This window comes from Pleurodeles waltl, chromosome 12 (assembly GCF_031143425.1).
Source record: "Pleurodeles waltl isolate 20211129_DDA chromosome 12, aPleWal1.hap1.20221129, whole genome shotgun sequence".
Taxonomy (NCBI): Eukaryota; Metazoa; Chordata; class Amphibia; order Caudata; family Salamandridae; genus Pleurodeles; species Pleurodeles waltl.
Genome location: NC_090451.1, coordinates 698,721,634 through 698,746,666, shown reverse-complemented (window position 1 = coordinate 698,746,666; position 25,033 = coordinate 698,721,634). Strand labels below are relative to the sequence as shown.

At 45.0% G+C, this 25,033-nt stretch overlaps 1 protein-coding gene across 3 annotated transcripts in view; it reads left to right on the top strand.

Moving 5' to 3' along the window:
* The window catches only part of GNB2 (G protein subunit beta 2), a 161,102-nt gene that overhangs the window by 65,471 nt on the left and 70,598 nt on the right, over window positions 1–25,033 (top strand). For all 3 annotated transcript variants that reach the window (XM_069215625.1, XM_069215626.1, XM_069215624.1), the window contains exon 2: window positions 21,730–21,841. In XM_069215625.1, the coding sequence (XP_069071726.1) occupies window positions 21,785–21,841 (57 nt within the window). In that variant the 5' untranslated portion in view covers window positions 21,730–21,784. The remainder of the gene's footprint in view (window positions 1–21,729; window positions 21,842–25,033) is intronic.

Here is a 25,033-nt window from a genome sequence, read left to right as displayed (position 1 = left end):
GACTACATACGGGGCATTTTCCGAAAATAGGGGGGACTGCAATTTAACATCAACGGAGCGTCTTGGGAGAACAGCTCTCATCAACATAGAACGACAAAAAAAGGCACTAAGAAAATATATAAAGTGTAATTTTTAAAACCACCATCATACCGGTTTATTAAAATGCTTACTTGAAACCGCGTCTAACCAGCGCAGCTTTAGAACACCTAAAAACTGCCTCTCGCTGTTCTCAGTCGTTCCTCTCTGAAAATCAGGATATGAGCTAAATTTGCTGAAATCAGCTGGGACAGCTGGTGAAAAACCTGCACTCTGTGCACCCTAGATCTGACCAGCCCTGGTAAGATCTGTATGACTGAAGAAAAATCATTTTTGTCCTGCTATTTTTAGTCTATGGTAGAACGCTAGTACAGTGACATAAGCTGGCAAAGCACACACATTCCTCCCCGTGGACTGGGTTTAGGCAAGGTGTATGTTTTGGGCAGTGTAGAGCAGGTCCTCCCCGACTGGAAGACTAGTATCCTAGGACCATTGCGCAGTCAGTAAATTATGTATATTTTGATTTAAAACCCGCTGGATTGACGCGATGTGAACAGAGTACACATTCTGTGTAGTGAATGCCTTCTGCAGCAGGGTGCAATGCTGAATTCCCCTGACCCGAGCTCGTCCCTATAATATAGTAACCTTGTGGGGGCAGTTCTTGGATGGCCTTGCTGCAGGCAGCGCTTGTAGGTAAGCTGCAGTGCCTTGTCATGTGTTTAGATGTCTTGTGCTGTGCACTGCTGGCTGGATCATACACATCCCTTGGCCTCATGATGTGATCAAAGAAGTGTTGTCTCCCTCCTGCAGTTATTCCTCCAAATATTGCAGCTTTGGTAAAGAGAGCCATGTAGGTTAATCCCTGTGCTTTAGCGCTCACTCTTACCAGCCTCCCTCCCCACTAGCAAACTATCCAAGGGCATGTGCACTCTTGAGCAGGTTCGGATCTCAGCTTGTAACTTGTTTGTGTAATGCACAGGTACCCCTATTGTGGTTTGGAGTACTGATGCGAAGCTTAGCACTGAATTGTCGGCAGCCTCTGGTGTGGCCTCTGTAGGAAGGTGGCTCTGTATATACTATACCAAAGTAAGGTATAGCGTGCACAGTGTCCAGTGGATCCCCAGGGACTTTAAAGAGGTTAAAGCAGTTAATACTAAATCTTTCTTTTGTGGTAGTGTCTTTGAGCAGTTAAGCTTATCAGAGGGAAGTACTAAGCATTTGTTGTACACAAAGTCAAGAAATGAGGCATAGACCTGCCAGCCCCACACTAAAGAGTTGTGTGAATTTCAGGGGACATCTCTAAGATGCTCTCAGTGTGGGTTTATTGAGCTGAGAAGTTGGATACCAAACTTTACAGCCTTCACTGAAGCCGTACTGGAGCTGTGCTGTTCCTAATGACAAACTCCCAGCCCTTGTACTCCATATGGCTACATTGCACTTTCTAAGTCTAAGAATGGGCTTAGACACTGTAGGGGCATATTGCTCATGCAGCTGTTCCCTCACATGTGGTATTGTGCACCCTACCTTAGGGCTGTAAGGCCTGCTAGAGGGGTGAATTATCTATGCCACAGGCACTGGTTTGTGGGCATGGCACCCAGAGAGGGATGTCATGTCGACGTTACCTTTTTCTCCCCACCTAAACATACAGTCTGCAATGGCAGTGTGCATGTGTTTGAGGGGTTCCTTGGGGAGGCACAATGCATGCTGCAGCCCTTAGGGACCCTCTATGGCCAGAGGGCTCATGGTACCACTGGTACATTTTTTTTTTTTTTTTTTTTACAAGGGACTTAGCTGTGTGCTAGAGGTGTGTCAATTGTGGAAGCTATGGTACAGTTTAGGGAACAAACATGGGTGCTGGGGCCTGGTTAGCAGGATCCCGGCACACACACAGTCAAGTTAGCATCCGATACAAGACAAAAAGTGTGTGAGAGTGGTGGGGGGAGCATGCCAAAAGGGACACTTCACTACAGCTTGAAGTACTTATGTCTTGCCTAGCACTGAAGGTTGGGCAAGTAACTTTGATCGACTAGAATGCGGCTGCCCCTGTTGTGGTCAGGAGTACTGATGTGAAGCATAACACTGACGTGTGGGGGTTGTATCTTTGTCGAGTACATGGAAGCCACTGGTGTGGCCTGGAGTACTGATGTCAAATCTAGCACTGAAGGTTGGATTGTAACTTTGTCTAGTACGCGGCTGCCCCTGGTGTGGTCTAGAGTACTGAGGCCAATCCTAGCACTGAAGGGTAACTTGTAACCTTGTCTAGTACATGGCCGTCCCTGGTGTCCTCTGGAGTATTGATATTTAAGTCTAGCACTTAAGGCTGGCTCGTAGCTTATGATTGTCTGGAGCACAGATATCAAGCCTAACAATGTGGACTGTTTCAGCCTTTATAAGGGGAACACAAAGGGCTGCGTTGCTTTTTTTTTGGGGGGGGGGGTGCTTAGGCAGTGCTCATGGCTGTCTCTAGACATCTTCTGTGGGTTTTCACTACACCCATCACATGCCCATCACTCATTTGTTCCTTGGCCTGCCCTTCAAAATTCCTTTGGTTTGTTAGGTAAATGCTTTACGTTTGTCCTGCCTTGAAGCTGTTTTGTTACCGCCTTGGAGACTGACTCTTTTACATGGAGTGTTGCACAATCTGCCACATACCCTAATGTCGGGGCACTATCTATCTACCTTTTTATTATTTTTATTTTTTTGCCTTTCTGCTTCGTGCTTGTGGCAGTATTTTGTTGCTTCATCCGGCACAGCGGGGGAGCCGATGATACAATATTCACTTCACTCGGGGAAACTCGCCCCATAATGCTTTGCAGGACATTCCTTTTAAAACACATTTTTGCCCATAACTCTACCTGTGAAAGTCTTACGACAATGGGACGGCCACTAAAACGTTCAGCGCGACCTGGGCTTTCAATCCAACTCATTTTCTGGGTTCCCACACTAGGTTTGGAACTCCCAAATCATAACTTCTCCCACATTTCAGTGTCTCTTTTTTTAAGCTCTCTCGTGACTGGAGCTTTTGCTTTACAGGTAGGAGTAGTTTGTGTTGTAAGGGTCTTGTTTGTTATATTCTATTAGGCCTGCTAGGCCTGAAAATGTGTAATGCACTATGCCGACTAGGGGATGACTATAAGGATACATGACCATGTTTCTTCCAAATGCTATTTTTATTGTGGTGCTCTCTGAGATGTTCTGAATATTACAGTGTACAGAGGAATACACAACACTGTTTATTTCTGATAAAGGTGTAATGTGCTGCATGGCTAAACAATTATGAGGTGAGATCTATTGGTCATGCAATGCTTTTTTTGTCTGCTCTCCATCACTCATTGACTGCCTTGATAGTGTTTATAGTGTCTGCTAGACGTCCTCGTTCGCAACATACTATGGCCACTGAGTTCAGTGGCCTTTTTCAAATGTTTACTATTGATGTTTGATTTGCGCAATCCAATTATGCCATCTTTCTAAGTTGTAGGCATTTGCTATGATGTCTGCCCTGAACAGCCATTGAGGCTGCCACTTTATTGGAGCCAAGGCTAGTCTGTTCTGTACACCACATGTTCTCAGTTGTAGCTTTCTACTAGTATTCTTAATGTCTTATAGCAGCTGCCTGCTTGTGGGTGCTGCCATGGTGTACTGTAACAATCTTCTATGGACAATACAGCAGCGTATTGTAGCTAACTACTGAGGGTGCTAGAGTGGCACACAGTAGCTGTCCTAGTGCTGCAGTGGCTACAGTAGCGTATTGTAGCAGTCTGTCCGTGGTACAGTAGGCTGACTGAGTGGTACAATGGAATGTAATAGCTGTCTCTGTTATACAGTAGCGTATTGTAGCAGTCTGCAGTGGGATATTGTAGCCGTCGCCACCGGGTTATACAGTGGCATGTTGTATCGGTCTGAGTGTTACAGGTGGGATAGCCGTCTCCGATGATTGATACAGTGGCATGTTGTAGCTGCCTCCGATGGATGGTACAGTAGCGTATTGTAGCTGAGTGTTACAGTGGCATATGTCTCTGAGAGCTACCGTGGAGTGTTGTGACTGTCTCTGAGGGGTGAGACCGTAGCATATTGTGGCTGTCAGTGTTACAGGCATAGCTGTCTCCCATGAGTGCTGCATTGAGATATTGTAGCGGTCTCTGGTGGATGATACAGTAGTGTGTTGTCGCTTTTCATGAGTGATACAGTGGCATAGTTGTCTCCAGTGAGCACTTTGATGGGATGTTGTAGCTATCTTCGAGTGCTGCAGTGGGATGTTTTAGTTGTCACCGATGGATGATACACTGGCCTATTGTAGCTGACTGCTCTTCACAACAGGCAGTCCGAATGGATTCACTATCGCTGCTCTGCACAGCCATCCATCACCACCTTAGTTTGCAGCTCCATGATCAGTAGTGATGGCGCATGGATAAGCTCCTGATTCAGTTGCTCATTTTAGTTTCTGGGGTAGAAGGAAGTCTAGAGTTGACCAGAGTGCTTGTCTGTAGTATTGTGCATTGTCTAGTAAAAGTTTGTCTTCGAGGATTGTGACCCTACTGCATGCTTTACCCAAAACACTTGTTGCTAGAGTTTCTAAGCTGGCTTGAAGCTCTAATGCTTAATCTTAACTCTCTGGCCTGCGGCTCCTCCGTTACGATGAAACTTGTGTGTTGTAACTGCTTCTGGTAAGTGAAGCAGCAGGCACATGGTGTGTTGCGCCAGCAGGCAGGCAGACCAAGCTTTTGTGGTTTGGATCTGATGGTCATGTGGAACAGCTCGAGGTCCTGTATGGGGTTGTGGTCCTCTTGTGTGCCTGCCCTTGGGCTGTAAGGTTGTTGGACCGCTTTCGATAAATGGCATGCAACGTAACGTGCTTGTACAGTTTTTAAGGCTGCCCCACCAGGTTTCCCCACCTTCTCCACTTCCAGACTTCCACCCCCAGCAGAAGGAATGGAGTTGTCAAACCAGTTTGCAGTAGCGTCTGGTTTAGGGCAAGGGTCACAATGTATGTGATGTTCTTTTGGTCCCGCGAGGGATAGAAGTGCTGTGTTCTTTGTACTTCAACTACACGAAAACCTTTCTGCAAAAGCATTTTTGTCCCATTTCAGCATTTAATGCGAGCCGTATCTGAGATACTTTTAAGTTGCCCCTTTTTTGTGTCCACCTTTACCTTAGAATTTGCACCTTAAATACCGCTCTTTCCTCTACCTGTTAATTTACCGAATTTCACTTATTTAGGGATAGAGTTTGAAAATATCCTGGCTCCACAGATGGCTGTCCTGCAGCAGACATTTTCCATGGTGTTAAATTTTCCTTGAATGAGGTTCATCGGTGCGGAAAGAGTTTTGCCACCTGCCTGCAGCTCAAGCACATTACATTTCCCTAATACTCTGTAGACCTCGGTTTCATGTTATCGAAGAGTAGACTGATGGAGTGAAGAGCGCTTAGTGTTCCTTGTTGACTTGAGTAAGCTGAAGAAGACACCTCTTGTCTTAAGGCTGAAATGTAGCTTTCCTGATGGTGCGTCTTTATCCAAGTGTTGATGTTGGTCTACTAACTTCAGCTTCTTGCTGTCATTTCTGTGGTTTCTCATGGAGTGCGTCATAAAGTTGACGACTTTAGAAACGTACTTAAGGTTACAGTTCATAAATTAGCTACTCTGGTAGATTAATGCCACTCTGTGAATAATGTGACCTGTATTCCGAAAATCCTTCCTGATACTGCAGTTTTCTTGCTGAGTTACTGTCAATAATTGCAAAACCTCTTCAATAGCAAGTAGGAGATGACTACAGGAGCTTCCACTTACGAGACCTTTAATGAATTCTAATTAAGTTCCCAGACGGGACTAAGTTGCAGGCACTTAGTAAGTGGGTACATGAATGTTCAAAACATGCAAACAGACCCGTTAACAATTTTCATGCTCACCAGTTTCATGGGGGAGGGTAGCTTCTCAGAAGGAATAACTTGAACCACTGCTGCTTCGCTTGCCACCAAAGCTGAACACATCTGTAACCTTTTCTAACCACCTATATCCGCTGTCTCCCTTCCCGGCCATGTGGACCTTACTGCCCACCACTCTGGTGCTTGGACCATCTTGATTTCAGATAGAAGTGAAAGGTAGGCTTATTAGGGAGAAGCGGCAATTTCTTACGTGCACATGCGTAATCTGTCTTTGGCAGGTTGAGATATGTTTCTGGAACGCTCATGTCAGAGAGTTGGTCCAGTCACTTCAGTTTCCCCAGCTCACACCAGGAGCTGCTCTTCAATTCCCTTGCCACCTATAATTGTGCTGGGTGCCCAGTGTGTCAGAAATGAATCTGGAGCGAGAGTAGTTTGCACCAACAGTGCATTTGCCATTGTATGCCAATCCTGGCTGGGTGTGTTTAGACTTTTGGAGCCCTATTCCTAATATACTGTATAACTGGTGCTGTCAGAAGTCGATCCTGAAAATTTTCTGGCAGTGAATGCATTTGTTAATTAAAGGATGACAATGATCATCCGTTGTAAGGGGCACTTTCAATACTTATGCCTTTTCTCATGTGGCCATATTAAGTTAGGAGTCTTCTCTAAACCAGCATTTTGAGAGCAGTTTCTGATCACTGCCTACCATGTGGCACAGATCCCTTGCCTTATGCTTTAGAGGTGGACACAGTCCGGTATTGCCCAAACTCTGGATTGCCGTTAGTCTGCCACCGTAACCAGAACCCTGAGTTCAAAAACATGGTGATGAGGAAAGAATTACAGTAAGCTGTGAGGATAACGTTCTTGAAGAAGCTGAGCTTCTTCCACAGGGTTTGCATATTCTTCATAATGTCTGCCCTCAGTCATTTATCTAGTATCTCAGTTTAATGGACCTCTTGTTGGTGAAGTCAGTTCAGGATTGGGTAGTGTGTACTACGGAAATGATGGGGTAGGCGGGATTATTGGGTAAGCTGGTGCTAAGTATTGTAATAGGTTGACTCAGAAAAGAAAATGCAAGCCTGTAGTGTAGGCCGGCGCTACTCTCATTACCCTCTCCTCAAAGACTTTGCGGCCTTGCGGAAACAGTCGTTGAGGTAGTGCAGCTATCTCCAAACTGTCAGCAGTCCTAAGCATTGGGAGGTTGACAGGCGTTGGTGGCTAGTTGGGAAGCAACAGCATTAGGTGTGTCTAATGTGGTGGGACGTTATAGAGCCTGATCTACCCAGCTGAATACATAAAGAAAGACCTTGTGGCTGCACTCTGGATGTTTTGATCACTGTAGATGATGACAGGTTCATACTGGGCTATCGCATGTGTTCTTCTCTGACTGTTCTTAGCAGCTGATGACTGGTTAGAGTGGATTATAGCTTTCAATTCTAGGCCTTGTCGGTGTCTTGTGATTTGCATGGGTTATCTTTTCAAATGGATCATCATTTCTTTTGCATGATATCCACTTTGAGTTCTTTCGCTGGTAACATAGCGTGTGTCTTGATGACCATGTAGCCTTTGTCACCTTTACTTTTATTTTGCCCGCTGACCAACTAAGGGTGACCCAGTTGTAGAGTGTTGCTTTGCACGTGGTCCGTCCTCTGTGGGATTGGTCACTAGCAGTGGTGTCCACCAGGTGCCACAGCGGCAGGATGTTTGGTGAAGTAACATTTGCTACTGACTTTCTGCACCAGTGGTAGTTTTGACACTTCACAAAATGATACAGGCAGTAGACCGCAGAAAAACGTTTCTGAAAGTATGTGATGTGTTTTGACTAGTGCCTGTAGCCACCTTTGCGCTCTGAGCTCTCATCAAGTGAAAACTAATGTGGTGTATTTGTGTTGTCCTTGTTTATGACTGTATACCTTTGGAGTACAGCCAAGATCCAAGGATTGCATGATGGCCAGGACAGTAGTAGATCAGACGGTCATGTCCTGTTTTGAGGAATTTTCAGAGCGTTCCTGAATGGGTGGAGGTATGTTTGCGTCTTGAGCCTCAATTGGTGGAATACAGACCCCTGAAATGATACTCTGCTGCCTTACGTTGAAATTCTGCAAAAGCTGCAGAAGAGTAGAATTTGATGGCTGGTTTTTATGACTTGAATCCGGAGAGGACCGTTGAGCAAAGACGTCGAGTTACACCAGATAAATACCTCAGGTACCAGCAATGTACCTTCTTGCTTATCTCTGGAGGAGGTCATGAAGACCACTCTGCTAGGGCAGTCCGTATCTGTTTTCCTAGTCTCTTGAACTCTCTTGCAGCAAAGATACTCCTGTTTCACTACATTCCTCAAAGGAACTGGCCATTAAGAAGACTTAGACCTTTTTTGGTAACTAATCAGACCATTCTCCCATGACTTATCAGAAAACCTTTGTCCTTAAGGCCCAATTGAGCATGCAGAGCACAAGACTGTCTCGTGTAATTCCTGCTGGGAGAAATGCCGTTTGTTACTGCAGAATCCTCAATAAATAGAGACAGTGTAAGGACGAGGCAATGGATGTTTATAAACGTTGGAACATCCAGAGGTATGTGTACATGAAACAAGGCTGTGGAACAAGTTCTGCTCGGAGCGCAGGCTGGGTTCGGACAGGAGTGTGTTGCTCATGGGACGAGAGCCAGTTAGTTACAGCCATGTATTGGACGTGATGAGGATGAAAACTGCTTTTGGACTCGGTAGCCACTGGAGATTGTGATCCAGGTATTGTTTGGTCTACGATTGCACAACCTTCAACCTTGAAGAAGTTGGTGCAAATACAGCCGAGGTTGTATGCTGCACGTGCTTGCCCCCTTGCTAGCTGGAGTACAGTATGAAGTGTGTTGATGTGAGGCACCTCATGCAATGGTTGTTCTCTAGTTCAGCTCGGAGGCATATATTAACTTAACAAGGATCAGCATTACACCCAAAACTTTCTTGTAGCATTTTTGGCAGCTAGACAGAGACTGAATGAGCCATTTGACCTCCTTCAAGTGTGGTAAGTCTTTAATTGGCTTAAATATCTTATGGCTCCTGCAGTGCTTAAGGTCATCCGTTGCATGTGCTGCTTGCAGAAGGTGGACCCCATAGTGAGCCTAAGGAGTCTGCTGGTGCCACAGATTAGCATATCTCTAGAATATCTTGCGGTGCCATTGCTTGGATTGGCTTCATCAGTACCTGCTTGACTTCCAATCAAGGCTTTATAGAGTAGGCTGTCAGTAGATAGATGCTCTCTTAATGGCTTTGTTTCTACTGACCCTACATACAAAGATGCTCCAGTTTACCTTAAAGAGGCTTTTGTTCTCTGAGCAGGTCTTAATTCAGTTTCCTTGTCAGACTCTGCGGCTTGAGTGTTGGTTGAGAAGATCTGTTCGCTCCCTGCATTTCCCTTGAAACCATCTCTGTAGTCCCCTTCTAGACAGTGCATCCTTGGGGATAGTTTTATGAAGATAACTTGTGAGCAGTGGCTCACACACCCACATAGAGCTGATGGCCACGAGGGTCTTGGTGGGTTGTGACGTGGGGGAGAGGATCTAACGTTGGTTTGAACTAGCACTTGCTGATGTATCTTGTGTGTTGTGGTCCTGCACACCACTCTTTAGCCTAGTCTACATATTGCTTACTCATCATAAAAGAACTCTCCAGTAATCCATCTCCTTTGTGCCTTTCTCAAGATTTTTGTGATTAAATTTGTAGTGAAGTCCCTCTTGCTGGCATGGTTACCCCCACCTTTTGACTGTTGTCAGTGTACATAGACTGTTTTCACTGGAAACCTGCTAACCGGGACCACAGTGATTGTGTGCTTTCCTCTAAATTTGTCTACCTTGGTACCTTTTTACACCCCACAATTGGCATACTGGTGTACCCCTGTAAGTCCCTAGTACATGTTACTGGGGTGCCCAGGGCATTAGTACACCAAGGGCCCCATGGGCTGCAGCAGGTATTATGTCACACATGACAGCTCATGCAAACTGGGTCTGCAGGCCTGCCATTTGCAGCCTGTGTGAAAAAGTGCATACACCCTTTCACTGCTGGTCACTACCCCAGGTCACTGTAAGTCACCCCTATGGTAGGCCCTTCCATCCCTAAGGGAAGGGTGCAGATGCCTGTGTGTGTGGGTACCCCTGCATGAGCAGAGGCGCCCCCGTGAACTGCAGTTCCAATTACCTGGACTAGTGTGGGGAAATCATTTCAGCTATGTACTGGCCATTGGTCACCACCTCTGGTCCAGCTACATAATTGTAACTCCGAACCTGGACATGTTTGGTAGCAAACATGTTGGAATCATACCCCTATACTGATTCCATGCACTCGGGGGGCACATTCGAGGACAATCCCCCCCCCCCCCCCACTCAATATTGCTTCTTCCAGGATCTGCCAGCAGCCCACCAGACAGGTTACTGCTCTTCTGCTGCTTGACCAGCTCAAGCTGGGGAAGGCAGAACAAAGGATTTCCTGTGGAGAGGGTTGCCACCTCCTCTCTGGGAAATAGGTGCTACAAGGCTTTGGAGGGGTAGCCTCCCCACACCACTAACTTGCTTTGAAGGGCGCATTTGGTGCTCTCCTTGCATTATCTGGTTTGTACTAGTCCAAGGACCTCTGGCCCCTGCTCTGGTGGGAAACTACACAAGGAAAGGGTAGTGACTACTCCCCTGCCCATCACAACTCCATGGGTGGTGCCCAGAGCTTATCCATGTGGCCACTTCATTATGACATGTTGAAACCAAGATGGGCAGCGGCCCCTGGGAGCGTCTGTGTGGTTAGGTGACATCAGTGACCCCCTCTGATAGGTGGTCCACTTGCAGAGTGGCCAAGCCCCTGTTAGGGCTATTTAGGAACTCCCTTGCAGGTGGGTCCCCATATTCAGTGTGTGAACTCGACCAGGACTCCTCTGCAAAGACCTTTTCTGCTCCTGGCCACCAGAACCACTGCTGGACGACACAGGAACCGAACAAGTCTGCAATATTGGACAAGCTCACCCTGCAACATTGTTTCTGTGGCTCTTGTCAGCACTTTGCAACATATCCACGGCTGTGCGTCCTCTGGGGTCTGCTAGACTTCAACTGCACAAAAGAATTAAGAAGGAATCTTCCTTGGAGTGAAGTAGCCACTCCCCTGCATCCTCGAGCACAATATATGGCTGCTGGGATCGTCTGTCCTCTGGATCTGTGAAGATTCTCCAACACCAGATGGTGGTTCTGAGGGGGCCTCTGAGTCTTCTTTGCCTTTTGTCCAACTTAGGAGACAGTGAGCCCTTGCTTCTTCCTCCAGGATAGAATCCCTTTGCACCCTGACTTGTTGACTCCTGCTTCGAGGGATCTTCAGTCTCCTCTCTGCTGCTCCAGCCATGTGGGTCTCCTCTTCAGGTGTGCTGCTTGGGCCTCACTGTTGCTTACTTTTCCTGCTGCCAGTGGGTTGCTTGTGGGGGCTCTGACTGCTTCTGCTGACTCTTCTGTCTTCTGAGGGTCAGCCCAGAATCCCCTCCAAGGTTGAGTCCTCGGGACCTTGCTGGTCCTCTCCAGCCCTGCAAATCTTCTTAAGCTCCATTTTGGATTTGCTTGTGCTTGTTGGTTGTCCTTATGACCACTGACCCATCTGCAATCCGGCAGTTGCCGAGGGACAGCTTTGAGGCGACTTCAGGGACTCCTCTGCAGCTCCTGGACTCTACAGCTGGCCTTCACTAATCACGTTGTACTGGAACTTCACCCACAGAAGGGAGGGCTTTGTCTCCTGCCCTGCATGGACTGGACTATGTCCCCTTCTTCCACAGGTCCTCTTCATCTGCAGTCCACTATTTGGTTCCACAGGCCTAATCCTGTCTTTGCACTGTTCCAGAGGATTGCCTATAGTATTCTAGTTCTGTGTGACTTTAATAAAGTACCTTTATTTGTGCAATGCTGTGTGGTTCCTGACGTGTGATAAGTTACTGTGTGACTTCTTTGGTATTGCAAGTGCTTCATACTCCTCTTACATAAGAATTGGCTGCTCACTACAGCTACCACTAGAGAGCCCTGGCTTCCTAGGGACTGTAACATTTATTAATACGGGTTGCCTGGACCTGGTATATGTTGCCAACACCATAGGTGTCCACATACCAGGCCAGCCTCCTACAAATACACTGATATCCTTGTAACCCATCATCCTTTAGCATGCTCTTCGAAGTTTAAGCTTTAGGAGAAGTCTCCACTGTGCTCCCCAGTGATGCACTGTTGGTTTTCCCTTTCATTCTATTAAATTATTCTCCAGAGTAGGTTATTTTGCCCTTCTCACCCGTTAGATATTGTTATTAGTTCCCTTCCTGGATCTCATGTACTAGAGCTTCACACATAAGTGTTGTAGTTCTCTTATTGAAAACCTGGCACTTGCTTTTTAGGTCGAGTCTAGACAGCGCTTGCCCTGTCGCTTAGTGACCTCAGTGGGGTTCAACTCCCCTTATTGTGCATTTCGTTTGTCTGTGTGTGTTCTTTTAAAATCCTCGTTTGCTAATGGTCAGTCCTTCCTCTTTGTTTCTCCTTTGTAGTTTGAGTGTGCAAGAGCTCCAACGTGTTATAATCTATCTGGGGTTTTAACCATGCACGCCCATCGCTATCACTCGTTCAAGGGCTTGACTTTCAAAAATCCTTTATCATTGGTAAATGCTTTACATTTGTCCCTCCTTGGGACAGTTTTGATACCGCCTAGGCCATCAACCTTGTTACATGGATAATTGCACTTTTGCCAATACGTTTGACTGCGAGTGAACTTTCTTCCTTTTGTGTGTCTCCTTCGCGCTCATGGCGGCCATGGTGCTTTGAATCCACTCACTTATGTCAACTGTGTTACTTTTCATTTTCAATTTGTAGCAAAAGTCCAGTTAGCAATTTACAATGAGCTAATAGCTCTAACTCAAGCAAACGCAAGACCCATTGCATTGAAATGCTTGTTGTGTTTTGTTTCCTCCCCAGAGCACTGGCCTCGTACTGTATTATGCTTTGCATGGTTATCTGTTGATTTGTGGACTTTCTTCTTTCTTTCCTCAGTTCCTGCTGCCCACCTAACTTGTATCTACACGGGTGCTGCACCTCATGTTTCAGCACTGCGCCTGCTTTCTTGTTTCCTTGTCTGAGAGCACTCCACACAAGCTCTAGATGTTTTCAGTCGCTCTGAGCACCGTCTTCTGTTTACAGCTGTAATTCATTTTCTCTCATCACATTTGCTGTGGCTCGCCCTATGGTATCCCAGAAAGGGTGTGCAGTACCCAGATGTAGAGGTGGGTTCAAAAAGCTTATGCTAGAGTACCGGGGTCCGCTTCGATGAGAGCATGCGCAGAGCCTTTCGATTTTTGTGTCTCCTCTTATTTTACTCTTCCCGACATTAAATGAACTACTGGAATGGGCATTAAAACTAGGGGTTTTACGATTGTAATCCAGTTGGCTTCTAGGGGATTTATTTTTCTACTTTTGTTACTGAAATCAACCCTCATTTACTCCTGTGACACATCTCCGAATTCATGTCACCCCCCTTCACAGCGGCAAATAGAACACAGATGATATGGAAAAAAATATTAATATTCGCCCAAGATAAATATGCGAGACACTTTGAATTGTGAAGAAAGCGACTTTGGCAATGCCAGGACAAAGGAGTGGTGAGGGGTGCCTTGTGTCTCTCAACTCGCCATAAGGCTCCATGTGTTTACAGCTTCGGAAATAGATTTGTTAACTCAAGACCACCTCCGGGATGCTTTTCGCCCTTTGCATCTGGGTATGCTTTTGTGCCAAAGGAGAGGATAAGAAATATTTCTTCATATTCAAGCAACAGATAGGAAATAACATTTTGTTTTCCAGGCTGTTAACCCGCCTCTGAGTGCCAAGGTCCCAGGGTAGGCTAGAGGTTCATTAGAATAGTGAGTGTTAACAAAGGGGGCCTCTATCGGAAATTGGATATTCCAGCAGTTTGTAATATTTAGGGAAACATTGGTCCTAATTTGCGAAACCGGAACATCATGTCACCTTTTCGTTGTTACATGTGCCCTTCCTCAGTGTAATAGACGTAGCGTGTTGCCAGACAGTATTTAGGTAAAGCTTAATTATCAGCATGCATTACAAACTAATTAAGAGAACAGTTACGTGGCAGTGGGCCCTCCCAACAGAACAAAACGTGTTAGTCACTATAAACCATTTGCTTATTCCAGTCCTGTTTGAACACAATAATGATTCTTTAAATACATTCAGCCAATCTCTTTAAAGGAATTACTAAATATTTTCCAGTGGCTGAACATAGTCTGCTGTTATTACCACTATCGATTTACTCTAAAGCACAATTAATTTTATATATGCAGCTTTTTTAAAGTATTGTTTTAAAATATTTGAAATTGGAGTCTATGGACCTAAATAATACAATATTAATGGATTGGTTCTTTATCAATCCACATACTCATCATTGAGCTTTGACTTTTTTCTACTAATGCTAAACTATAACAAAAAGGGAAAAATAGTAAACCTGCATTCACATTCAAAAAGCAAGACCTATTGGCTATGCCAGCGCTTGTTTCTTCCAGTTATCGACCTATTGCATTCTTTCAAGCTGTGACTCAAGTTCTTAAGACTCAAGTTGCAAGGCAATTTAATAACTTTCTTGAATCTATTAACATCCTGGACGAACCTCTGTTCAGGTTTCAACACAACAAAAGTGCCTCATTTGCTATCCTGGCTGTGCTGTATGATGTCTGTCTTGCCGCTGACACAATCGGTCAAGTGTTATGATCTTATTAAGCGTACCTGCAGCTTTTGATCCCGTTGACCATGCCATCCTCATTCCATCAACTTAACAATATTCGCATTAGAGGCTCCGTTTTGAATTAATTGACTTTTTCCCTGCAGGCAGAGGGTCAGGAGATGGTGATAGGACGTCATCTCTCCAGATCCAGGCCCACAGTAAGCAGTGTCCTTCAGGCCTCGTCTCTCACCCTGCCTGTTCAGCATCCATATGCGACGTTTAGCAGCCATTGTTTAATCTTATGGTTTGAACCTTATCACCCACACAGATGATACCCGGCTATTGCTCAGTTTGAACGTCCACCTCTTTGATGCCTGCTTCCATTGCCTTCCAATTTGGACAAATTCCTTCGGGTAAAAATAGATTCTGCATGTGAAACAAGACCGCCACGGGTCACCTATTGTCTTCTGGTCCTTTTCGTTTTTGACAACTCAGCTCTGCCTTTCTTCACTGAATGTTGCAGAGCCGACTTGGCAATTTAAGGTATAATAGGAAAATAACTTTTATAGTAATCCAGTCTTGATCAGAATATAAAATCATCTGTCTTTGTTATTCCATGTCTAACAGCCAAATGTGGTGTAGGAGCCCCTCGTTTCAGCCATACCACCTCGGTTTGAAAATCCTTATTTTGGCTTCCAGTTCAACAGTGAATTATCTTTTAAAATCTTTGTAAAATTTCAGGTCTAGTTTCTGAAAGTATTCCTCAGTGTCTCTTGGCAATGAAAAGCATATAGTGGGCGCTTTTCTTTCTCAGTAAGTGACACTCTTCTTTGGAAGGAGCGGGACAAAGATCTTTGTCTTTGCTCCGTTTCACCATCAGAAAGACCTTGGCAACACTTCTTTTTTTGTTTTGTTTTTGTTTCCATCAGCTGCCGTCTTTGGCTTGGTTCCTACCTCTACTATTTAGTGCCAGGAGACCTTTGCTTAACAGAGTGCTATAACAGACTAACTTTACATATTGAGGCTTCGACTGTCTTCCCCACTCGCCCATCCATTCAAAACTATCAAATATTCCTCATGCATTACATCTTCAGGATACGTGAAGAGAGAGGTTGTCAAAATCTACATTGGTTTCTAACCAGTTTGACGATGGATGATCGATGATCGCAGTATCGTTTGTGCCTTTGTTCTGGATAGTTTGGCCTCCATGCAGCAGTGTTTATTTTATTTACTTTGTGATTTTATGTAGTACAGTGTATACTCACAACCGTAATGGCGTTGGTATGGTACATAAACCGCACAAAACCCTAACTGTGCTTAAACTCTTATAGGGAGGTGAACTTGAAAGTTGTCAGTTCATATTATCCATATGTTCAATTATTTGATCAGTTTGCCCAAGGGCAGAGCTGTTGAGGAGGTACGCAGACTGGTACTGACAGATGGAATACCTACTTTTTTGGAATAATAAACCACTTATGAAGCAATGTTTAATGGTAGACGCTTCATAGCTTACATTTTTGTCTTGGCAGGCTGGCTTCCTTCGCCTTTGTTTTCTGAGAGTCATTTGGAGAGTCTAGGCTTGGATAAAGTTTGTTCGCTGCTCCAGTTAATTTTTGTTAGAATTTAGGTAGTATTCATGCCATCTTATTTAGTCTTCTCAAGAACCACCAACTCGTTGACCATGTGGGCCTAGCTCATATTTGCTTAACAACTGCTAGCTAATATACCTCAACCCTCTGGGCTTGGCTCAAGCCCATGAAACAACCTGTATTCTGTGTCGATCATCTGGGCCTTTCTTAAATCTGCTGAACAACGCTAACCTATGTTGATCCTCTGGACCTGAGTCAACTATACAAAACAACCCCTACCGTTAACCTATGTCCACCCGCTGGGCATGGCTCAAGTTCATGAAAACAACCTCCATCTATAGTGACTGTTTGTTTTGGTCGAAGACAAGCAAACCACGAATAACCTGTGGCGAACTTTTGGACTTGCCCCAAGTCTCTGAAAAAATAGGTATGAGGTGTGCCGAACTGGCTCACATCTACTCAACAACTCCTAACCTATGGTGTCCTTCATGCGTGAAACTTTTTTAAAAATTGTTTTTAATTTTTTTTTATTTTTAAATATTGCTTTGATCCATTGATGCAGAAAATAGAACTCAAAAATCATCCGTTGATTTGGATTCGGTTTCTTTAAAAATGCATTTGAAGGTGGGATGTAAAATTACAAATGTAAATTAGCACTTGTATAGCGCACTACTTACCCGTTAGGGTCTCAAGGCGCTGTACTCATACCGCTATGGAACCCCTCCTGGCTTTTCCCTGTGAGGCGCCCACTCCTGAGCAGGGTGAAGCCAGGCATCCAAGCGCTGTTGGGGCCGTTGTGGAGATTAAGCAAGCTATTGCCCAGAGTTGCAGAGTGGGACCCATGAATTAGATTAGGCACCGAGGCAGAATTATCTGGTCAAGGGGAATTGAGCCCAAGACCTGCCGAAGCGGGACTTGAACCCTGGTCTTGAGCCAGATCTCTGCTTCAGGGTCTGCCGCTCTAACCATTGAGCCACACTTCTCCACATGGGAGAGAGAGAGAGAGAGGAGTGATGGAAACCATGAAACTACCACAATTCCTTTTATTTTAATGTATTTGTCTTAATTTTCGTTACTTGGTTATGTGGAAATGGTACAATATAGTGTATATAAATTAACCATATACAAAGATTGACTAAAAACAAATATACTGTTTTAAAGCCATCATGTAGAATTGATTTCCTACCCCGGAGTGCACTGTGACCGAAAAAGAAAGCCAGAACATCCATTTCCAGGTTTTCTTTGCTACCTTAAGCTCAGTCTCGGGTATGCACCAAGTGTTCCTACCATAGAAGCCGTAACAGGCTGAACGGAACAAGACCGATGCCAGACGTCCTCCCGAAATGGACTAAGGGCAGGAGTCTTATTATCCAGAGCACCTCTTTTTTTTTGTCTTTTTTTTGTCAGTTAAACTTAAGACACTTGCGTTGTTAGTACACAGACAGCACAATCCTACACTGATGAAAGGAGTCAAAAGGGGCATAATGGTGAGTTGTGCATCATCTGCATAGTTCATGCATTAAAAGCCAAAGAGTTAATCAGCTGAACTAAGGGGCAGATCTTAATTTTAAATAGTGTCTGGCTTAAAGCTGACCCTTGTACTCCGTGATTGAGTGGTTTAAACTTAGACACAAACGAAGGAAGATGGCCTGCCTGCTACCTACCTCCCAGGTAGGATGTACCATTAAAGTGCCACCCCTCCACCAGAATGGGGTGTGACACCGTATCCAATGCTGCAGACCGGCCAGTAGCCTGAGAGCTGACAGCGCGGGTGCTCTTTGACCGCAGTCGTAGGTCGCCAGCCACGGACCCACAGAGCGGTCTCTGTGCTATGTAGTGGACGGAAACTGAACTGAGCAGGGTCTAGAATTTGGCCGTGGCCCAAGTGGGCAAAGCTGGATTAACCTACTTTTCCACAGTCTTTGGTCCAAGAGGCAACAACGAAAATTTGATTTACCAGAAGGTTCTGCGTCGCTTTTCTTAAGCAGGGGGACATCATTTTGTCTTTCTTTCAGTGCCTCAGGTATGCAACCACTCCTCGGAAAACTATTGCAGACATCCGAGGCCTCAGATGCTGCCTTCCACTGAGCGATGGGCAGAGGATCTAAAGAGGGGGTCTGAGTAATGGGTGTTTCTTCCTAGCTCCGCTGAAACGTTTGAGAGAACCGAGTGGCTGTGACCGCCCCAGACCGTGTCTTCTCGGCTGTGTGAGCTGCTTTGCATGCCCACAAGGCTGCATTTATTCTTCTTCTTGGTGGGAGTCTGGGTTTAAAGGCTGCCGGAGAGCCCTCTTCCTCTGCTCGAGCTTGAAAGGGTGTGTTCGTGTCTGACAGTCTAAATATGAAGCTATTGGACGACAAGTTAGACATCTCGCGGCCAGGGCTGGTGATCGCAGGTTTGTTGCATTAGTGTTGCCAGCCGATTCCCAGAGCTTCTCTGCGGTCTGTGTGGTCTTTGGTGCGCTGCGTCCAGGCGCCAACCTCTTGTAATCTGCGATGGATCAAGTCTGTGCCGCCCCTGCCAGGCCCCTGGCGTTCCCTACAGCTTTGTTTAATTTTTGTTTTTCTCGTAGTTCTGCTCTGTTACAAATAATTTAAGTAAACGGCTAAATGGATTTATTTTCTGGCCTCAGTTAAAGTTTGTCATACCTCGATGGGCTTCAACCGTTTCTGTAATAAGAGCTACATTTATCCAATGAAAATCATCCCAGGCGAACAAACGCTGCATGGTTTATTGCGCAAAGATCCGCTTTTTAATAGGTTTTCAATTTTTTTTTTCTTAAATCAGCTTGTGAGTTTATAAAATACATACACACAAGTCTTGAAAACGTATTTCAGTTTTGGTGCACATATATTAACTCAATCTAGCAAAATGTCCTTTTATAGGAGAATGACCTGCAGAGAGGAGAGCTACTTCTGGGCAGCTGGAGAGCTAACGGTAGCTCAAGAGGTACTCGTTGGAGAGCTCTGCTCTAAACCCTGTGCTGCCCAGGGGGACCCTGTTATGAAAGTATTCCTCTCTTTTAGATCTGCCTACTAAAACCGCCTCAGCTGCCTGCCCAGAGTGTTTCCCCCTCAAATTATACATAATATGCATACATGGAGGAGCCTTTGATCAGCATCTTACATCCATTGGCCAGGTTGTGCAAGTGCTTGCTTCTTAGCTAGGGGTGTAAGAAATTCGAGTAATTTGCTTTTGTGTAATTTACTAAATATCAGGAAATTTCGCAAAATAATGAAAAATAAAAATCTCTTATTTAATGCAGTAACTTTCCACGAATGTGACAACCTTCCACATAACACATTTCACACTAAGAATATAATGCAAAAAAGCACAATTTCTGCAAACAACCGTGCATTGTCCCCGCACTACAGTTTTTCAGCGAGCGGCAGCATTATAAAGCAACATAATGTAATGGCATGATTTCAGAAACCTCGTATAACCATTGTAATGCGAAATTCCTGAAATGTCACCGGCGTGATTGGAATTTCGCCCAGGCCTCATCTAAGTAGGTGAGGGAAGTGTGAAAAAGATCTGTTCTAGTTACAATACGCTAAGTGCTCTCTTAGTCTCTCCGTCTTTCTGCATCTCTCTGCTTCGAGGTCACGTCCAGTTAGTGTGGTACTGGGCAGTTCTCTAGCAAGCACCCTCTTGCATTGCCCAAGAAAAATGTTTTAATACACAAGTTAAAAATTGAAGCAGATATTCAGTGTTTTATTGTCCGCACAGTGTATTCATGAGCCTGAACTGATGCTAAAACAGTGAGTGGATGGCCTCGATCATAGTAAAGAGATTTCATGCCGAAAAGGACCCCCCTGTATAGCTTTGGAAAGACACAGGCTAGCTGGCCAGTCGGTGCCAATGAGGCGTTCTCATCTCTCTCCTGAAGCCTGACATGTTTTCATGAATTTGAAATGGGCAGCATTTATCACTGGTCAACCTGGGAGTGGGTTTAGCCGAAGATTGTGAATTGGAAGTCCCGAATGTGCAGGTTCCATCCACTATATTTCTATTTGTTTCTCTAGATTACTTTGAGGCACAGCAGGGGTAATTGTCCCTCCCACTGTTATCAAATACTTGTATAATCTTGATACAGAAAAAGGTTAACAGGTTTTAAAAATAATGCATCTTAATAGTTCTATCTTAATATATTGTGTTTTTTTCCCTGTAGTCCGTGTAAGACTCTGGGTAGCTTCTCGTCAGTAAAGAATATATGTATTGTACGGAACAAGAAGGGGCTTTATGCCTCTGTACCCCCCCCCCCCCCAAAAAAAAAAAAACACCACCACCGTACCAGTTGGTTGGCCCCCCTCCGCCCCATTCCACAGACCAACAGTAACAAACACTATACTACAGATATTGCATCCTAGAGGTTTTCAAAGTCACGTGATTTCCCCTCTTAATTCGTTTTTCCACCAGAAGGGCTATGGATCCAGACTATCTCCTGCTCCATGTGGGCCCATTTACATTTCAAAATCTTGTTAGTTTAGGAAAAAAAAAAGTACCACCCCTTCCCATTTCTTGAATGGGAGAATTCGACGGACACTTCAGTCTTAAAAGCCCACAGGTTTACACTGACACTTGAACATAATACACGCCTAACCGTATGCAGCAAACTAACAGGGCTTCGATCAGTCTGCTTTTTCGGGTCCCTGTAACATGCTACACATAAGAACTAAGAGTGCGGCAAATATCTGGAATTCACTTTCACATAATTACGTAACATTGCATCATAGTTATGCGACATGGAAATCTGTAGCGTTTTGCGCTATGTTTTACCACAAAATGGATACTTGTGCGAATTTTTGCCAGGTGGACGAATTTCATGCTAAAAAACTGCAAAGAACAAAAACACCACAAACGGCAGCAGCTCATGTTCTTTTGTGCTCATGCATTTGTGGTGTTTTTACCACAAATGTGCATAAATGCTACAAGTGGTGTTATTAGAGTTTCGCGCAACAAATGTAACTCGAAATTCCTGAAATTATATCAATCACCCCGTCAAAGTTTAAATTTCACCCAGGCCTGACTACAACCCTCTCCACTCACCCCCCATTCCCAGACCTGTACTGAGCCGACCCTTGGCTGTAGAGCCACCTAGCTACTGCTGATTTATAGATATTTTGCTGTTGATAATCTTTGAGAGTCCTGCCACATCAGAGAAGGCATTCTCTGCCCCAGTGATGTCAGTCTTTTCCATGTGGTCTCTCCCATAGATCACATGATTGGAATGTTACTTGGAAAATGTCTACTGTGCTGAGGGAAGGAACAGTGCTTGGTCTGTTCTGAACCATTGGCGTTTTTACTTTAAGCCTGTCGTGAAGTCTTCTAAGGCTGGGCTGGTGCAATTGAGGGATGGGGAAGTTGGGCAGTAACAGGCTCAGAACTTCAGCCCGAGCTGGACTAAGGCAGTAGAGGTGTTGGGATGGCAGTAAAATAGTTAATGTTCTGCAATCTAGTTTAAGTACATCTCGCTGATTTTGTAATTTTTTTTATCTGCTTTTCTAGGTTTCTGGTTGGCTGAGTGGAGGTGGGACACTGGTGTCTGCTCTGAGCTGCAACCATGAGTGAACTTGAACAGTTACGCCAGGAGGCGGAACAGCTACGCAACCAGATCCGGGTAAGTTGTTGCCTGTTCTTCTCGCCTTGATGCCGGGCACTTGCATGTCCCATGTGCAGTTTCTCTCTGCTGTGGCAGTAGTTTATTAATTTGTCCTCCACTCCTAAAGCATGTTCCATCATGTATGTCAATTATGCACATAGAATATTAGTTCCTTATACATGATGTTCAGACATGTGTCGGTTCTCATCTAGAGAATACCAGAGATTTGTGTGCTCTCAATTTTGACTGTTCTGTAATTCGGTGAGAATCAATCAATCAAGGATTTATAGAGCGCACTAATCACCCGTTAGGGTCTCAAGGCGCTGGGGGGGGGGAGCTACTGGTCATAGAGCCATGTCTTGAGGCGTTTCCAGAATGTCAAGAGGTCTTGGGTCTGGCGAAGGTGGAGCGGTAGGGAGTTCCAGGTCTTGGCGGCTAGGTGAGAGAAGGATCTTCCTCTGGCAGTGGTGTGGCGGATGCGGGGGATGCAGGCAAGGGCGAGGCTGGCGGAGCGAAGATTGCGGGTGGGGGTGTGGAAGGTGAGTCTGTCGTTGAGGTAGGCTGGGCCTGTGTTGTGGAGGGCCTTGTGTGCGTGGATGAGGAGTTTGAAGGTGATCCTCTTTGATACTGGTAGCCAGTGAAAGTCTCTGAGGTGGGGGGAAATATGGTCACAGCGTGGGATGTCCAGAATGAGGCGGGCGGATGCGTTCTGGATTCTTTGCAGTTTTGTTAGGAGTTTGGTTGTTATTCCTGCATATAGGGCGTTTCCGTAGTCCAATCGGCTGCTGACCAGGGCGTGGGTGACCGTTTTCCTGGTTTCGACGGGAATCCACTTGAAGATTTTGCAGAGCTTGCGGAGAGTGTTGTAGCAGGAAGAGGAGATGGCATTGACCTGCTGAGTGTGGAGTCCAAGATGAAGCCTAGGTTGCGTGCATGGGTGGTGGGTGAGGGCGTGGTTCCTAGGGAGGTGGGCCACCAGGAGTCATTCCAAGTTGAGGGGTTGGTGCCAAAGATGAGGATTTCTGTCTTCTCTATGTTTAACTTGAGGTGGCTTGATTCCATCCATCTGGCGATGGCGTGAAGTCCGTCGTGGAGGTTGTTCTTTGCAGTTGTAGGGTCCTGCGCACCCTCTAGAATTATAAGGCATCTCTAAGCAGTTATTGAAGTGTGTGTCTTCTGACTCCTTTTCGGTCATTGGCAAATCCAGTTTTTTTTTTTTTTTTAAAGCATTTTTTGTACTTTTTTTTTAATTTTATTTTTTAAGTAATGAGATTCACTTCTACAGTGGTAACTGAAAAGGAAGCGTGCACCTTTAAATGGTGTTTGTGTGAGTCATTTCACCTGATATCCTGGCTCTGAAACGAGTATTTATCTGGGGTTCCTTCGACTTCCACTCTAGAACATTGCAGCTGGGTTTTTAAGTAGCCCTTTCTGCAAAGAAAGGATAAGGTAAGAGGTTAACAACTTTAAGGAATTCTTTCTGAGAGAGGGTCTGTCCGCGTGTATCCCTACATACTGCCCAGCTTCCTGTTCTTCAGTATGGGACTTGGACTGAATGTCGAGAGTCCTACTAGGACTTGTGGGCCAGGCTTCATGCCTTTGCCAGTGGCATCTTCTCCGGTTTGGTGATTTGTGGCCAAGGCAAGAGTACATTCCAGCTTCAAGCAGTGCCCTTGTGATGGGGTTCAGTCTTCAAAGCTGTATAATTATCAGATTAATCAGTATACTCGAGACAGGCTTTATGATGAATGATCCAGCTGCGTCTGATTTAAGAGGATTTACTCGTGCAACAGATTTTCCCGTGGGATTACTGTGATGGTGATATTATTGCCCTTGTTGCCAAACTCCTGGGAGAGGACTTATTGTTTGGGTAGCATGTTCCTGACACCGTATACCAGGCCTTTGCCAAAACAGTGTAGCTTGAACTTCCTGGTCTTTGAACAACCCCAGGGGTAGATCTTCAATGTTTTTTCGCAAAGCATTGAAGAGCCCACTCATGACCACCGCCTTCCTCTGGCAAATCCCTCCCCAGATGATGCTTTGTAATAGCAGTAATGTAGAATACAGGAAACACATGGCATCCCACAAGAGTTCCTGTAGTTGGTATTTTAACCACTGAAACCTTCTTAGCTGCCTTTTGTAGTGTAGGCCGCTTTCTGCTCCCAGGGCTGAAGAGCTATACAGAAAGCATGGAACCAGTTTCACGGTTGAAAGCTTTTGCTGCGACCCATATACTAGCGGAGATAGTAATTTGACAGTAGTGCTGCATATTTATAGTTGATTAGTAAATTAAAAAAAATACTTGCCATGGTTGATTTTTATAGTTGATCATCTTTTTAAAAGATTTATTAGTTTTCAATATATGAACAAACGCAGAGTATCAATCATTCAATTTAGTGATATCAGAGCAACAATTATATGTATAAAATAGTTATCTAGAACATTTTTGACCCATCTCAACATGTCAGTATTTCACCCCAGGATCTTCTATCCAGTGTCCCCAGTTGTAGCCGCCCCTTCATGATTTTCTGACCTTTCTGCAGTCACCCATTTGCCTTGTATACAGAGTTGCAAGGAGCCGCCCCAGGGATGCTTTTTAATATATGGTTAAGCCAGTTAGATCAAGGGTGTTCAGCAAAGCTTTTTGCTAAGTAACCATAAGGTGCTCATCCAGTATGTCTGGGGACACAGTTTTGAAAGGTTAATATTTTCTGGAATAACACGCTGTACATTACTCTGACATCTAGTGGTTGGGTCCTGAATTCTCCACTGTTGTGATTTTGTGGTTGGGTCCTGAATTCTCCACTGTTGTGATTTTGTGGGTGTAGACGGAACCACAATTTGGTGTCTTTGTGTGACGTCCTACTTCCTCCATATGTTCCAATCTTTGGTCACTATTTTAAGATTAGTTTTTTTCGCCATCGCTGCATCTGTGTCTCCCAACGCAAGGGAAAAATATTCTAAGAAGTTGAAGATTTTCGGTGCGAAGTTCGTGTAACCGGGACAGATCTTCAACAGGGAGCTGTCAAAGAGGGAAATTACAGACCTGTTTCTTTTTCGACTGATGGAGCGGTGAGATTGCCGAGTAGGGTGGTGGATTCCTGTTTGGAGTAATGGAGAAATGGTCCAGTTTTGCAAAAATTCTCACCATAAGTACACCCTAAAAGATAAACATCTGGTGTGTTACCTCTGACTTCCACTTGCATATCG